Source organism: Synchiropus splendidus, chromosome 4 (genome assembly GCF_027744825.2).
Source record: "Synchiropus splendidus isolate RoL2022-P1 chromosome 4, RoL_Sspl_1.0, whole genome shotgun sequence".
NCBI lineage: Eukaryota > Metazoa > Chordata > Actinopteri > Syngnathiformes > Callionymidae > Synchiropus > Synchiropus splendidus.
In genome coordinates, this window is record NC_071337.1 from 18,582,747 (window position 1) to 18,600,869 (window position 18,123).

Below are 18,123 nucleotides of genomic sequence, written 5' to 3' on the forward strand. Positions count from 1 at the left end.
TCCCTTTAACAACACCTCCAACTGCACTGAGAAAACGGGTGCAACACAAAACTAAAACTCAACATGATCAGATGATCAACTGCGACACAACTGTTGCACTATTGAAGAGAAACTACCACAACTTCTCGCAGAAACAAGGTGCCTGCTTGTATTCTTACTCCTCATTACCAAGATCATGGCTTTGATCCCAGAACTATGTGCGAATATGTTTGTGCTAAAACATTTTTCCGAAGCACATTTATGTCTACAGTAGATTTCCTCCCCAAAAGGACCTCTCTGTGCCTGAACCAATTTCTTTCATTTTTCAAAGAGGTCAGATACCATTGCTGTGCTAACCCTGTAAACACTGACTGTACCAGTGTGTCAGCGCGGTGTCCGCCCCGACAGGTTCTGTGATGGACTGGACATCTCTCCGGGATGTAACTGTAGAAAATAATTGAATGAAAGCTAATATGGACAGATGAGTTATCTCATTGGCGACTGGATGGAAATTATCATAATGTTGAATCCTGAAAACTTTTAAATAAGATTCTAATTAAAGACAGAAAAGTGTGACGCTCCTGATTTTGTTATGCAATGAACCCGAAAGCCTAAGAGCAACAAAACTTGTGGGAAATGCTAACATCTCGCTATCATGGCTTGATCTGGTGTCTTGGGTTTATCAAGGCTCATCATCTCAGTAAGGTTTGTAAATGTCAGGGTTTTTTTTTTTAATCTTTCTGTCAGGCGTTGAACAACATCAACGTCTCTAAAGGCTTCAGATGCTCTGCCAGAAACCGCTCTTCTCCTCGTGTTGTGTGCATAAATAAAGCCAATGTGTTCTCTGCTCGACGGTAAATATTTGGTGAAACTGAATTATGACCGACCCAACTCGCTCTTTCCTCATCATACAGGTATTGTTCCGCTACTGGCCTTTATGTACGTTCTTCGACATGTGATAAGTCAGCTGAGACGTGAGTCAGAGCCATGAGGACTTATTTGTTATGCGTTGGCAACTCTACGAACAAACATGACTGGCGGAAGTGTGTCAGCAGTGAAATTAATGTTTATCCAACTGATGCATTTCCATCTTTAAATGCTCATTCGAAAAGCTTTCGTCGGGTTCACCACTATGGTGTCATGACGACGACAGATAATTGTTTTCTCTATATCTAACATAATTCTCTTTGATGTATCTTTGTTTTATTAGTGCCCTGCATCCCGCCTGAGTAAGCTGCCCACCACAATGAGTCACATTTCCTGTGACACGGGGCAAGAAGGTTTGAACGAAGGTGTCATCTCTCCATTCTTTTATTGTGCTAGCAATGTTCATTTTTATCTTCTGACCCACTTTAATTCGATTTATTCATGTGCATATGAGAACAAATGCAAGATAAAACCCACTCACAATACTGTTATTGTATTACAGTGCCTGTGCTGTTGGATGGGCCATGTGGCAGAGTTTGAATAGATATCTCAAGATAAAGGGGTCACTGGATTGCTTCCTAATACCTACTGCTTGTCCTTAAGCAAATTGTTCCTGGCATGGAGTGAGCAGTGTAATTTAATTTCCTAGTTAGAGGATTAATGATTGTTCGCAAATACTTGAACTGTTTTCACAGCCTCGTCCTCCTTCTCATTCACACACATACTCCTGCTGCCTTTTATTTCTCTTCCAGAGCATTTTGTTGTATGCACATATCAGTTTTGCCCAGACAAAACCTTGTATGCTGTACGCCGCCACAATCTGACCTTGGGTAAGTGGACAAAAATGCATAGTTATCATGCCAAGAATGCACCAAAATCATAACTTTGCACACTGAAATGAGGTATTTAGAAATAACTAAAATGTGTTGTGACATATATACTTATCAATGAACAGCAGGAAACATAGTTGGGAATATTTCATTGGTTAGTCCAACTCAATCCTCAGTGCCAGCTCCATTTTCCCAGAGGGACGACATTTTTTTAACACCAGCAGTTTCTCAAGAGAGATGCAACAATAGACACTGACAAGCGTCGTCAAGACGCCTGCTGAGGCACAAGAGCTCTGGTTGCTATTTAGGTCGAAATATGATCAACGCAGCATAGCAACAAGTGTGTGCGAGTGAGTGTGATTGTTCAGCATGAAAGCTTAACATACTCGCACATGTTTCTCATTTGTGTTGAGAGATTTAATTTCACCCCTGTTGGGATTCTTGAGACCAGGCCAGCAGGATCCACATCTTTCCTCTTTAATTCCTGTGAAATCACCTGAGATAACCTCTGGCACTAGTTCCACTTCTCACAGGTCTGTTAGCGAGCCAAGTTGAAAACACAAGCACACATTTTACAAGCCTTATCTCACATTCCGTTTATGATTGACGACAGACTTAATAAAAGTTCAACGCTCAGTCGAAATAGTCCTCTATATCCACATCAGGGTTGAGCAGATCCTCTCCATACGGCGTGAGGTCCATCTGGTTCAGTATCAGGTTCTCAAACGTCTCCTCAAGGTCTGTTTCCCCGATCAAAACCGCGCCTACCATGCGTCCTCTATGGAGGATCACCTGGGAAACCACAAGAGAGCCGAGATTTGAAGGATTCATATTTAGGAAAGGATGTCAGATAAAAGAAAAAAATACGCTTCATACTGTGCACAATAAGAAAGATGCCTTATACATGACTTATATGTTACTTTTGTTAGTGGTTGTGAGCGAGTGCAGAGAATGAGGACAAAGCTCAGACATAAAATCTCTGGAAAAAGCAGACAAAATCAGGGCGTCACACGGGAGATAGAGCCAGCTACAGTAAAAGGATTCCATGGTGAGGTCGACCACCCTCCTGTGTTGGAACCATGACAGGGTGGAGAGATTAAATCTGTGGGTTGGCCCGGAGACGCCTTGTACTGGGGCGTTGGAGTCAGGGAATGGACAGATGGATATTATGATTCAATCGCAATTATTATCTTTCCATCAAAACAACACATCCACACTTCAACTGCAATAGATATCCATGAAGTTCTTGTGGTCGCGCTAGGTAAACGCAGTGGCACTTAATTGTTGTGCAGAAGTAATGAAGCTGACTCATGGGAATCTGATCCTCTTCTTGGCCCTGGTTGACAACAATGGCTATGAATTGATAGTGTTTGGTAGCTAGTTACCAGCATCAAAGAAGCTATGCTTTGGCTCTGTTAAGTAGGAAAAAGTACGAACAGGTGCAATGAAATTTCCATTTTGAGAATGGGATGAAGAACGGAATATTACATTTTTGTGTTCCAGACAACCATGTGGACCCTGACAACTCTATAGGGCCACCGCTGTTGTCCCACACAGTAGCTCCAATGACCTTCTTTCTACTAGCTTATAAGCTAGTTGCACAACGTGACTACTGTGTAGATTGCAAATGCTGATAAAGGTACCCGATGTAAATCACAATACGGATGGAAACCTGCTCCCCGGTGAGATCAGCACTCTTTGGATGCTTCTTTAGTTCAAGGCATATTTTGACTTTTGCAGCTATAGATCACTATAATGACAGTAACAACATCCAATTGTGAGTTCATTTATACAGCTGTTCAGTGGACAACAGCCCTCACAAAATGAATAGTAGTTGCAAGCAATTCCGCGACATTTATTTTTCCAACTTGTGTTACATTTGAAAGCCTCCAATATTGCCACGTGAAGTTCAGAAACAGTCGCCTGAACTTCAGTCTGAGAGCTGCTTGACTTCAGAAACTTATCGTCACTCTTCACACAACATGGCTATGCTAGAATAATACGCTGTATCATTTTATTATCATCACTAAGTTAAACTAATCACAAACAGAGTGAGCACTTGGAAATGGTTCAAAACGGAGTCTCTGCAGACAGTTACAGAGTACGAAAGTGAAATGCACATGCTCGTACTTTGAAAATGATCATATGAAACCACATGTTGATTTTCTTTCATGCATGCAAATCAGGCTTGAAATGTTTTGTATAGATCGAAAAGTACTGACTGCCGCATGCCGTCGTTATTTTTAGTCAAACCACTTTGCAATTTCTTGACTCCACTGGCATCATCCAGACAAACAATGGTGCCTTTCACTGACACATTCCAAACTTACATTCCGAATTGAATCACAAGGCGTATTTTTCAGTTGCTATCAGCGTTTTCAGAAATGATCATTGGAAAATCTGGTCACAGTGTGAATCACTGAAATGCATCACCTTCACATACTCCTGTCCTTTGGTGCAACGCACCAACAGCTCGTAGTCAGAGCCCAGTCCCTGCCCGTTAAACTTCCCCAGCAGAACCACCTGCAGACAGAACCGGGGAGTGCAGGTTATTATGGGACGAAGCGGAGAGATCAAAGAAGACGGTTGTAATGATTGACCAAGTCAATGATTCTACCGAGTCAATGTTCACCAGGTGAGCACCAGGAGCTTCACTCACTTTATAGTTGAAGAACTTAGTGATGTGGGCAAAGAGCTCGAAACAGAAGTCCAGTTCAATTGGTTCTGACTGAACCTGAGCCACCATGCAACGTGCTGCGTACCAGCCCATCTGACGGGCCTGTGTCCACAGACGCATCTGAAATATAGAAGATTTGCAGGTCAGTAAGGGCGCTACATCAGTCGGAAACTCACTCAATCAGAGGGAGAAACAGCAGTCTGTAAAGCACAGTCTGAAAAAAAGACACGTGGCAGAGCTTGGCGCAACATATTGTTTGGGGAAGTGACAAGACAGACGACGAGAAGAGAGGCATCCAGCTGCAGCATGGTATTTTCAGAACGACAGCCACTGTCCTAAAGCTGAAAAGCGTAAAAAAAAAATATATATATATATATATAAAAAGTTTAAGTTTGAGGCATGACCACAAAAGAGTTCCCAATTTTACTGCTCAATATCCGCTATATATATATATATATATATATATATATTTGAGCAGATGTGTCAGCAAAGATATAAAATTGGGAACTCTTTTGTGGTCCTGCCTCAAACTTAAACCGTTTGCTGTTGGAGGACTTTTGTAATTCAACATGTCCATAATCTTCTTTAACGCGATCTGATGATCTGTGATCAGGCTCTTAAAGTGAACCTCAACTTCCTGTTTAGAGCAGAAGTTAACATGTTCATAGCTAAGAAGATTAAGAGCCACTCTCATATGCATGCAACAAATGTGTTGATAACTGGGGGGCTGCATGTCAAAGGCGTAGAAATCCATGACATATCAGTTGATGTGTGCTTTCGGTTTTTGAGTAAACAAAGCGACACGGCTCACATGAGGTTTGAATAAGTCAACAGCTAAGTAAAACCCGGATGTCTACTTGAGAATGAATTGCAAATGAGTTGCAGTTGAAAATCTGAATTCATGACTGTAAATACTCAAGCAGAGAAGACATAATATGCATAGGACTGTTCCACTTTGGTTCAATGCTATGACACATCATTGTCGCCAATCATTCACAGCATTTGAGAAAAAAATACTTCAAACTGACTGTGATACTAAGAAAGACATCCAGTAGTTTTTCACTGCCACAGATGAAGAAGAGGACTGATCCACCTGCTGCCACAGAGGACTGTGTTCCCAGCATGCAGTGCACACATCCCCAGCTGCAAACACGTCAGGCTCTGATGTCATCATGTGGTCATCCACCCTTAGGCCACCATCAGCTGCCAGAAGAAACTGGGCACAAAATGACAATTCAGTTAAAAACAGAATATACTCATTTTTGTGTTAATAAGAATTTGTATTATTGTTTCAAGACATACTCACTCAACGTGGCATTGGATACATATGATTTTTATGAAGGGTGTTTCATGAAAATGTTTGATACATTTTATCAAAATCATACATTAACGTATCTGATGTTATTGTTTTAACATACCATACATTATGTTAGTGGAGAACTGAGGACCACTGCCGTTCTATGACACCCAGTGGTCATAGGTGGTAAATGCAGGGAGTGTAAGTTGCATTCATTATGGTCTCACAAATTTAAAATTCATTTAAACTGTCAAAAAAAAAACTGACAAGTAATACATCATGTGTACAATAAAAGTAAAAGCTGCCATGATGCATGGTTTAGAGACAAAAGGAGTCAGCGATAAAGAGACCAAAGATTCCGGAAATTACATTTTGGTAAATCAAAGTTTGCAGTACAAAAAAAAATATTACTGACATTGTTGCCATGGAGAAAAGGATCTGTATTGGGAATAACTCCGGTGGCGCTGACCACAAAGTCACAGCCAAAAGTCTTCCCATTGGTGAGCTGGACAGAAACAGGCCATGATCCACCTGCGAGCAGAAGAAATATGTCTATATATATATATATATATATATATATATAATCTCACATCAGGTGTATAGTAATGAATGAATCCCAGAAAAACATAAATGGTAAACTGAAGTGATTCTCACTGGTTTCAGTTTGTGGAGAACAGTTGAGGGCCTCGTCAGTGGAGATGATCTTTTCCACCTCACACTCATACTCCACGGAGACTCTGCGGGACACCTGAACACAATAGTCAAGATCAATCAACATCATTGATGTATGTTCATCTTAAAGTTGTGGTGACGGATATATTGAAACACTACACTAAACTTTGCTTTACTTTAGTAAAATGTAATAAAATAAAGATAAACAAAGTGGTAAAAAAAATAAAAAATGAAATTAGTAAAAAAAAACATTTAAAGAAGAGGAAGTAACAAAAAATAATTGTACACAAAGATTAGGATATATATACATATTAGCTGATATAAGTCTGCATTAAAAACAGAAAGATACATTTTGAATCTGGAAAAGACAACTGAAGGGAGGTTTCACAAATGAAAGACTAGATTTTATGTCTTATTATCATACACTCTCCCAATAATATAAGAACATTACTTCATATACTTTTCAATTTTATTATACAGTTTAAAAGCTACAAATGTGATGTTGTGCAACACAATAATTCATGACTGTAAAGTGAGATACATGAATACTGCACTGCTGCTCAGCCAACCTCTTGCGCTCCTTTCAGGGTGATTCCTTCATGCCAGTCTGGTCCTAGAGCACTTCCAGACTCCGTTGGTCCAGTTCCACGTCCTCTTAAGTTCCTGTCTTCATATGAAAAATGTCAAAATATTGCAATGAAACAAATCCTCCTCAGATTCAGTACCGGCTGTGAAGGTGTGGGACGCCCCAACAGAAGCTTCCTCAGTGGTATACCGAGGCCTCTTGCAGGGGATCACCGTCTGTGGTTTGCTTGCATCCAGCGAAGGAATGAGGAACTGAGCCGCTCCTGCGTCGAAGAAGGTGTTTCCTATAGCTTTGTCCTTCACAGCCCAGATTACCTCGCAGCCCTCCACTTCAAACCTTCACAGTTGAACAATCAATTTACTCAGACACATTAAATTCCATCTTAACTTGTCAGAGTGGAGGACTCACACTAGTTCTAAGGCGATTCCACCATTTCCCACAACAACAATCCTCCTGGCTTCAGACAAGCGCTTCTGAAACTCCTGACAAAAATGACACATTTATGAAGCAGATCAGTAAAAGAACTGAAGGTAAGCGAAGTGCATCATTCAGGGTGATGAAAGGTTGATTTTAGGGTGAGTTAAGTATGAAGTCTAGACATGAGGTTTTGGATTTACTAGCACACATTCTTACATGTTACAGATCAAGAATCATGATTTGACAGTTGTGACCTTGCTAATGACTGTTGCAATGGCTACTGGCAAAGAGCTGAACTTGTGCAAGATTAGTACAGAAAAAGTAAAGAAATCCAAGTTCATTTCACTCACGATTAATTTTAATGTGGGAGTAAACCAGAGTCCTTGGAGGCAGATTAACATGACAGATAGTCAAGAAATTATTGCTGTTGTTTTTCTGCAATAAGAGCAACCTTGACTTGCTGAAGCATGACTCATTTTAAAAATGTGACTGAGATAAATTGAGCACTGTCGACAATAAATTAAGTGTTGGATTTCCAAGTCTCTTTGCATGACTTAAAACACGTGCAAGAGTTGCAGGACAAAGGTCCTTTGAGGACATAAACAGCAAGGACAGTCCTGCTGATTTAGCCTGTCGTCTTCAGCCAGTGACTCAACCTAATCTAATTGGATCGAGACTCCTCATTGACATTGCGTCGAGGCAGGAGAGCATGTAAGACTGCTTCAGTGGTGATAAAGAGCCGACGGTGCAGTACCTGGGCGCTATCAGTGTCTCGTATTCCCAGCACATATGCGTTGTTCACCGTCAGGAGTTTGGGCCTGGCACCGCTGCAGATACACAACTTCTCGTAATGGAAGATTCGTCCATCCACAGTCTCTACAGTCTAAAAAAAATGTCAAACAAGTTAGAGACATGCTTATCTATAAAGTGGAACTACACAGTGTTTAGTACGGTATTACACACGAGCATGGCTTCAGACTGCGTTAACAAAAAAAGTCCATGGGGGGGCAGTAACGGGCATCACAATGCAACATAATGATACCGTAACTGTACCTCGGATATCATATATGTAATTCAACAATGATTAAAAAACTTTCACTTACATGTGATTGTGTGTGCAGTGACTGCACAGCAGAGTGAACAATAGTGAGATTGGGGTACTTTTTTTCCAGCACACTGGATGCTTGCTCCTCCACATTAAATTCTTCCAGCGTCTTAGACACCTGGTGAAATATAAAAACACAGTATGTACTTACTGACAAGAAACAATGCAAATCCATGTGTAAAAAAAAATAGTATCATGTAAAATAAGGTCCTTGACTGTAATCTGTCGTACAACAAAACAGAGCTAGTAAAAAAAATCCATTCATTCACTCTTTATAAATACTATTACATAATTCTATTATCAGAGCACACACTTATATTCACAGCTGACTGAAGCTGCCTGGTTAAGTATCCATTCTGTGACCATGCTTTTCAACCAGGAAAAGGAGGAATGTCAAACTCTTTCAACCGGTGGAGGAGTTCGACTAACAAGTGAGGAGGGTAAGATGGAGCATAATGTTGACAGATGGATCTGTGCATCATCTTAAGTCACAAAGACTGGTAAGAGAAGTCATTTGGGGTGGCCTCTTTTTTTAGATGTCTTTTAGATGAAATCATTGGACGGATGTCAGAGAGATTGTTGTGTTCAGTTGACCTCAGTATGGAGTTGGTTTCTGAGAAGACGGGATCCTACATACTTCAACTGCTGCACACAAGATAGAGAATACCTTGGATAAGTCTGTTTGAATTCCATTTATTCCAAGTATTCTTCGTAGGTTTGAAGTACTTTTCAAATTAAATGATTAATGTTTGCCATGACCACAATTCAGAAGACACCAGCATAGACATGGTTCTGACCTGTTTATAGTTGGTCACAGTCTTGACATGCTGACCCGCAGTGATCAGGGCTACGTCTGCGGACGGAACCTGTGATGACAACTGCCGCAAACATGGGCAAATGAGTTATTATCAATTTGAGTCTGAGTTGAATGGAATATTTTCCAGATTCTGAGACGCCACCTGCTCCACACACGTCACTCCGGCGATGCCTCCTCCCACGACAACAAACGAGAACTTCTGTCTGGCTGTCATTGCTGCTAACTGCTAAGCTAATAATGACTAACAGCACGTTATAACGTTCACACTTAAAACATTTAAGTTATCATTCTTGTGTTCCCTCGAGTTCATAAACAAGAAGGACAACGAGAACACGGCATACGAGAGACCAAACCGCTTGAAATTGTACAAAAGCCTGCTACTTTTCAAAGCACGAGACCTATGCGGACTCCACTTCCGTGTTTACGTTTTCTACGGAAGCCTAAGGGTCCAAGGTATTTAAGACCGGATCGAGCTCCTGGCAGAACTGAAGGATGAAGGATTCTTTGCCGGGGATTTCATTGACAAATCTCTGTCACAGTTCTGTTTCAAGCCAGTCATTCAGTTACGTGCCCTATTATGATCACAGCAAGAAAATGTACGATCAACTACGCATTACCTGTAAGCACAGAGATACAGTATGTGTGTTATGTATTGGTTTTCGGACTGTTAGAAAAATACGTTGCAATTCAAGCCTCATTTATTACTGTCTGCTATCTGGGCTTGGAAATCTTGCTGTTTAAATGTATTATTTGCCAATTGTGACTTAGAAATTCTTGTTTCAGGAACTATTAAATAACATCCAGGGTGTTTGGAATGCTCACCATTTAAGAACTCCAACGTTCCCAGTGGGACGTCTAATGTCACGTACAATGCTTCTCATCTTTGGGGTGCAACTGCCTTTTTTCTCTGTCTGAAGATTTGACCACATGTAAAGATAGGTGCCCTTTTTTAAGTTCACTCCAGTGTGATGTAGATCTGTTTAACGTGATGATGATATTTTACGCATGATCATATTAATCAAGTTCAGTTGTTTTATTGAATAAACTGCTTTATAATTCAACAGACACTGTGATATTGGGTAAGGTAACTTGATCCAGCATGAGAGGTGTGTGTATGATAAGGATAGTGTGGGGAAAGATGTGTGGTTGGAAGAGTGAGTTATGAGGCAGGAACCACCTGATACGAGGCTGATACGATGTAAAATCAACACCAATAAAACATGATCTCCACGTTTGGACCTCTGGACATCTAAAATAAGTTTCTGTCTATGGCGAAATGGTTCTGACCCTAAATGACATTTAATACGTTCACGATGTGAAATGTATAGTATATATTTGTACAGTCTTGTGGCGGATGTTTACATCAGAACTTTTGTTTTGCCATCCCAGCCGGACCTTTAGTCTCAGAGCCACACAGTCATGAATCAGACCTGAAATCACATCAAAACAACGGTCAGAGATAATTACTGAGGTGATGAACGACCCACTAGCTGATAGCTGCTCAAGTACATGTGCGATGGGATCTTGACTCCATCGACAATTATTCCCCTAATGGCTTTTTTTTTTTTTTTGATTCATCAGCAAAAAGCAGGTACTTGTCCCATTTTAGTGAAAGCGCTCATGTCGGGGTTTCACCACACATGGGAATATTGATGTCAGACTCTGAGATGATGGGGTCGCCCGTAATGAAGCTGGGGTTAATGTCGTGCGTCATAATTCCCCCTCTTCATTTCTGTTACATTACCCCCAATACCCGCTTGCAAGGAGACGGCACATGGCAAACGCGGCTGCGATCCCACTGCTGCTACAAATATATATGACTCTGTTTTCGTTATTTGAAAAGGTCAGGCACTTAAGAGATGTTTTCCTGAATGCTTTTTATTACTCATTGAGCCCTCTATCATGTAACTGCAGGTATTCAGCGCATGTAATTAAATCTAACATCGAGGACAGCAGGCGAAAATAATGCTTCTACGCAAATGGATGATTTTATTATGAAAAAAAATGAAGGTGCAATCATTTCACATAATGAATGGTAGTAAAACTGAAACACACACATCCACAGGATATATATATATATATATATATATATATATATATATATATATATATATATATATATATATATATATGTCCGTTATAATCATAAGCACTGACATGTTCATAGCTGTAAAATTAAGTAAAGACAGATATACAAGTATATTGAAAATAAAACCTATAAAAAAAGGACATAAAAAAGACAAGACAGACAATCATAAAAAACCACCCGGTCTGCATCGACACACACCCCTCCAATGTTATACGCAATCGTACACTTGATCAAACAGTCATGATACCGCTTTGTTGTTAAGGCATAACAGTCAGATCCATTTTGCTCGCATAAGTCAGGAAAGATCCCCACATTTGTGTTTATTTAGCGCTGGATTCTCTTACAGTGTGTTTTATTTTTTTCCATTTGCAAGTTGCTAAGAACTTCTTTTAGCCATGATATGTGAGTTGGGGGTGTTGGTGATTTCCATCAGGTCAAGATTAGACATTGGGCTAGTAATGTCGTGAAGGCTACTAAGTCTTTTTGGAGTGAGGTGAGAGGTAGTTCAGAGATGCCAAATAACACTGTTAAAGTCTTTGGTTTAATGTAGGTACCAGTCACCTCTGACAATGTCCTGAAGTTCTCCTCCCAATAACTGGTCAGAGAGGGACATGGCCAAAACATATGTGTGTGGTTAGCTGTTTCATTATGGCAACCGTCACAAACTGGATCAATGTGACCATGTATTTTTGTGTTCAGTGAATAATCTTGCATTGGATCAGTCCATGTCGGGCACAAAAACGTGAAGTATGAACCTGTTTCAAAATTCTTTCCCATTGTACTTCTGTCTCTCCCCTATCTCCTCTTTCCTAAGAGCTCTGATACCATCCAGAGATGTTGGAGTTAGATTCTGAATTCTGTTATCGTTATGTGTAATTATACCTTTAGATTTTTTTCTGGTGAATTTGGAAACGGACTAAACGTTTTAGAAACAAAGGTGCGAATTTGTAAATATCTAAATGAAACATGTATTTAAATGTTTGTTGAATTAATTTCCTCAGTCCTTCCCCCCCCCACCTAATCATATGTTAATGAAAATTAATGTCTGATCTTTTTGTTTAGGTCCGACGGCAGTCACTCATGGAGTGCACAGGGTATTCAAGGCACCCATGGTAAAATATTTACACTAGCATCTGCTGTCTTATGTCTAGACCACAACGAGATAACAACCGGCTCCATATGCTTTTCTTTCAGGAGCCATCTTTACTCCTTGTCTAATTTGAGACAAATATCGACATCACTAACAAGTGGAGATTTTCAGGCAAGCTGTTGTGGTCATGTGGTGTCTATGTGTTGTGGGTTCTTGGTTGCTTCTTCTCCCTGCTCCCATCCCTGCTTTGCACAACACACAAGTAATATAGAGCCACAAATGTATTAAATCGACACATCACCTTTGAATGGTAACAACATTGTAATGTCGCTATAATCCTCCTCAGCTTTCATTCTGTCTCAGAGTTGCTGGCACGATCACAAGTGTGTCAACACAGATGAGCTTCCTTATCTTGAATAGTTTAGTGATGACTAGCTTGTTTTTAATGTGAGCATTAACATCAGGGTGAGTTGTGATATTGACGTTAGCGTTCCAAGATCAAATCAGCAACACTGTGTTTGGATTTTGACAACACTTGACTAATCTAACTTTTCCTTGCAATAATTGGTTGTTTTCAGTACCTGCTTCCCTGGGGAGCTTCCCAAATTATTACGGGAATATGTTCCTTAAACACAATAGACCTCATCTCTGGGTTGAGCAAACATCGCCACAACACAGCCACAAGTATGCAGCTTCTGGAGAAATTTATTATGGTGAAAATGACATATGAGCATAAATGGAATGAGATAAAATGGCACTCACTGGCCCCACTGCAAAATGTCATGCATGAGTACAAATCTAATAATGTTTGGCCTGGAATGTTTAAACACCCAGTCCAAAAAATATCACTGAGACATTGCGTTAATTTCAGTTTTTATTATTAAATTCAACATCTCATTTATGCACCGTATTTTATTTCATATTTTCTGATTTGCATTCTTTATATATTCACAGCATGCCATTTTAGACATAACTAAAACATAAATAAACCATGACACAAAAGGCACTGCTTCATCATACGTATGTGAAAGTGAGCACTCCTCAATATTCCCCAAATCACTGTTGCACAAGACAGCTGGTTATATCATCAGGACACTGGGAGACGCTACTAAAGAGGCAGGTAGCCGGGCGGCACAAGTAGGTCTCTCTTGCCGTAGGTGGCGGATCCCACGTTGGTGGGTGCGTAGACGGTTCCAATGGTGTTGCTGGAGCGCACCAGGAAGTCCGCTAGCCGTTGGGTAACGCAAGTGGCTGTGTTGCACTTTCTCTTTTCTATGTGGTGACTAATAGAGAGACACTGAAATATCAGCACTTCAAGATAGGATTCCTGGGGGGAATATATAAATACCTGTTCATCGCAGTAAGCCCTCGTCGTGGTCTCACACCCAGAAGCTCAAGGAAGGGATTGGACATCAACGCGGGATCCAACCAGCCATCTGGTACAGCACTTTCCTCCTCACTGGAAGAGCTGAAGTACCTGAGGGGAAAGGGTTAATCCTTTTTTTCCATGCTCATAGCTGATGACATCCTCTTCAAAAGATTTACTAGCCAGAGGAGACGTGAAAAAGTGGGCACTTGGGCTCCCAAGAGTTTCACAGTCAAACACTTTTCTGCCAATTGTCTTCCACCTCCATCTCAGCTGCTCACATTATCCCTCTGCTTCATATCTACATGCTTCCAGGGCAACCTTTGGTCAAATGATTTGAAAAGTTTTCGAGCTGACAAAATGCGAAGATGTCTGCCAAGGCACATATTTGATCGGGATATTTGCCGCACCTTCACCTCTTTAAGTTGACAGAAGTCCCCAAAACTGTATTTTGTCTTTCCGTCGAGCCTTCATTTGTCTCTTGATTCCAGCCCGACTTCTACTGAATATGAATCCTCAGCTCCAGTTATCCAGATCTTCTGAGAAAGAGGATCTGAATATATTTATAGGAGTTCATAACGATATGAAAAAGCACACTGGGGTAGTTCGACAAATCAACATTTTTCTAATATAAATGTATGTATATATTTGTGTCTTGTTTTAGTTATACAATTGAAATATTTTTCATTATAATGTTTTTTGTGAATTGTTTTTCTACCCGATATTTATTCATTTATTTAAACTTTTTTTTAAAAATGTCTCCATCTTATGGTGCCTCAACTTAGTGTTATTCTCTTCATAGCTTTGATAACTTACAAATATAATTAATAGATTGATATATTTCAAAAGCATACACATTTTTATCTGCATATATTTCTTATTTATTAATGTTTAAGGTTTGTATTTTTATTTTCTCCAAAACGACGCAAAACTACCCAAAAAATTGCACATATCTTACATAGTTTCCATCCAAAATTTTTGAAGCAGAGTAAGAGTGTCAGAGTTGAAGATGCTCAGGTTTTCGTCGGAATGAAGTGGAGAGGAGTGACTAGGGAGGATGCACAAGACGGGCTAAGGAGGGCGAGGCTGACTTGCTGTTGCAACCCCTCAGGAGAAATGCCGAAAGATAAAGATATGTGATCACACTTACTTATTGAGTAATGCTGAGAGGGGTTGAGAGGTGTTTATTTAACTCTTTATTTATTTCTTTTTGCTGCCATGCCCCTTTTATTAAATCCTGTTCTAGTTCACAGATATTGCATGACAGAACAGCAGTATACAGCTGAGGACGTGGATTTGCAAGGCACAGCGTGGAAGCCAGGGAAGCTGTTGAAGAAGTAATTTGGACTCACAATAATCTAGGCAGGATGTGAGCAGCATTATCCACTGTCTTATCTGAATAAACTGAATAAAATGCCAGTTAATAACACTGCAGAAAATTTGCTGACACGGTGACATCATTTCTATGGACTGACTCATAACCTGAGCCACAGATGGGCAGACTAAAAAATTATTAGCTGAGAGCACCATGGGATGATGGAGGAGCTCAGACCAATGAATGCGCTCTTAGTCATTGAGCAAACAGGATTAATGGTTGTTGAATAACATGTATGTGTATTTGTGCTTTATTTTTTATTATAAATTATAAATCGCTCTAATGAAATCATGTCATGAACCATATGTAATGATAGAGCGGGTTGGATGTGGCCCGCAGCCCTGGAGTTTGACATGTCTGTCATCCACTACGTCCTTCTCAGTAATTGGATTCATGAAGAACGGTTTATGTAAGGGTAAAGATCTGTCCTATATTAGTGGCCACAAACACTGTGCAAAGGTCATCTTCCTACTATGAATATCATCTTTTTCAGAAAGACATCTTTCGAGTGGAGCCGTTGCTGCCTAAAATGGATACATTACAATGAGACCGGATCAGTATACTAAGAGATCCGTGATGATCCTTTTAATAGCACAAAAAACATTTTTCAATAGCATTTAATAACACAAAATATACAATTAAATAATAAAATAGTTATATAAATGTAAAAAATACTGTTGATACCTGATGAACTACAAACTGAAGCATCAATACCGAATATCACCGTTTCTATTTTCCACTTGAGAACCTTGAAAGCAAATCCTAAATAAAGGGAGCACCATACTGACCTGTGGCTCGGGGCGGTGGTTACGGAGCGCAGCAGCACGATCAGCAGCAGGAGAAGCACCGGCAGCCTCAGCGGGAACATGTCGATCGATAATCACCTGCATCAGCAGATAGTGTGTGGTGAGCAGCTTACTTCTATGAAAATATTTTGAAATCATTCTGTCTTTTTGCCAATCAAAATTTACCCCGCAAAAATGAGTCTAAATAGGACAATAAAATCAAAGACTGTAACACAGAAAGTACCTATTTCAAAAGGAAAAGCTACGTGGGCTTTCAGCCTAAATGGATTAGATAATAACAATTTAACATTTATACTGAAGATGCAAACATAAAACTGCCGCTTTGTATTTTTTTTTCTTAAAACCTGAAAAAGTAAAAAAAAACAAAAAACTTACGCTTCACGGATCTCTCCAGCAGCCAGCGGCTCCCCGTCTCTCACTGGATCAGTCCTGCCTTTGTCACTCAGTTATACTCTCTCTGCTCAAACCCCTAGTGACATCAGCTCATGCCAAATATGACGGTGGGTTTTCATTCACAGAGACTGGTGGGGAGGAGGAGAGCGATGGTCTATGGGGGTGTCGGGGAATCCAACTGCTTCCAATGTATGTCATAAGCAGCTATTTCTGTCCAGTCCTCTGGACGTCATCATGGAGATTATCATATTCGGCGGTGGGACGAGACCCTTCAGAAACCCCTGGCATCCACAGTCTTTTGTTGTTTCACTTTGAGACCCTTAATGAAGTTTAGGGTCACCAAACCTTAGCCCCGCCACACCTCTGTGGGCTCCAGCAGAGATACATAATGCATGTGGTGATGAATTTGTATCAATTATGAATGTTGTCTCATTATTTTAATGGGCTGACGGGCAAACATTCCTTAATGAAGGAGTGTTTGTATTAAAAAAAGAAAAGAAGCCACATCTTTCTTGAACGCAGAAGTGTAAAACTTAAGAACACAATTGTGCACATTTGCTGAAGTTACTGAAGAAACTGAAGACTAACTCTATTTTGATTTCAAACTTTAGCTTCTAAGTGCCAAGTGCAGAGCATTGCAGGACTTTAGTTATGTCTGTGGAGCATCACCAACTGGACGCCCACGCGGGAATCTGTCTAGGTGCCCAACATCTTCCTGCAATGCCGACGAATGGTTTTGTACCAAAACTATCCTGGAGGATCGAGCTTCTCACCCACTGTTTGGTAGAAGAGTCCCACAAACAACTCTCAGTGAAAACTCATTCATCTGCATGTGTTTGCTCCACTGAAACTCAAATGATGTGTGGGACGCTTTTGGCAGAATCTGGGTGAGTTCAGGTCACATCAGGTGACATTGAGGTTTCTATCATTCAACCAGATATGCGGTCTCCTAGGGCAGGGGTTCTTAACCCTTTTGATCTCGAGGCCAACCTTTTCCAGAACAAATGGGTCCGGGCCCCATTCAAGGAATAGAAGTGATTCATTACTATGAGTACTGATTTCTGATTTCAGAATTACAGATTTCATTTGTGTTCAATAACCACACATGTAAATAAACCAAAATCTTGTGAAATGACATGAAAGCATGTGATCAGCCCAAAGATATCTGTCATGGAAAAGTCCAACCAGCAGCAGAACCAGGTGCAAGTCATGCTCATCAAATTTACTGAAGAAAAAAAGGAAAATATATATTAAAAAAATACCCTTGATGCAAACTGTTAATCAACATTGGAAAAACTGTCTTTCTTGAATAAAATTCTGAATAAAATAAATATAATAAAACAACATCTAAACATCATAAAATATGCTGTATTTCATAAATAGACTCTAAAGAAGATAAGTAAAGTCAAAATGTAATTTATTTTAAAAACTGCTCCAACTGATGAACAGTTTTTACTGTTGGTGGCGCCATCACTGCCTTTATCATTTTTTTCTTTTCAACTTCTTTCAACTTCTCCATTGTTGTTAAGTATCACAGATTTGCAGCTGTCCAGTCAATTCAAAGACACACTACAGCCACCACATGGAGCAAGTGTATTAAAACTAAGCTTCTCACGGCCCAGAGGTGTAAAGCAAAAAACATCTAGCGGCCCTCTAGGGGGCGCTCGCGGCCCAACCATGGGCCTCTGCCCTATATT

General features: G+C 40.2%; 2 protein-coding genes across 2 annotated transcripts; both read right to left on the reverse strand.

Moving 5' to 3' along the window:
- Positions 1–1,264: 1,264 nt before the first annotated feature.
- Positions 1,265–9,721, reverse strand: pyroxd1 (pyridine nucleotide-disulphide oxidoreductase domain 1). Its single transcript, XM_053862542.1, has 13 exons — positions 9,450–9,721; positions 9,288–9,368; positions 8,489–8,608; positions 8,140–8,268; positions 7,377–7,450; positions 7,108–7,304; positions 6,952–7,049; positions 6,365–6,458; positions 6,126–6,241; positions 5,507–5,629; positions 4,396–4,533; positions 4,170–4,259; positions 1,265–2,528 (listed from the first exon to the last, which is right to left on the reverse strand). The coding sequence occupies exons 1-13, from the start codon at positions 9,519–9,521 to the stop codon at positions 2,370–2,372; spliced, it is 1,491 nt and encodes a 496-aa protein (XP_053718517.1). The 5' UTR covers positions 9,522–9,721; the 3' UTR covers positions 1,265–2,369.
- Positions 9,722–13,387: 3,666 nt separating this feature from the next.
- On the reverse strand, positions 13,388–16,248 carry LOC128757336 (calcitonin gene-related peptide 2). The gene is made up of 3 exons (XM_053862543.1): positions 16,016–16,248; positions 13,835–13,963; positions 13,388–13,769 (listed from the first exon to the last, which is right to left on the reverse strand). Exons 1-3 carry the CDS (start codon positions 16,093–16,095, stop codon positions 13,595–13,597), a joined length of 384 nt encoding a protein of 127 aa, XP_053718518.1. The 5' UTR covers positions 16,096–16,248; the 3' UTR covers positions 13,388–13,594.
- Between the last annotated feature and the right edge of the window lie 1,875 nt (positions 16,249–18,123).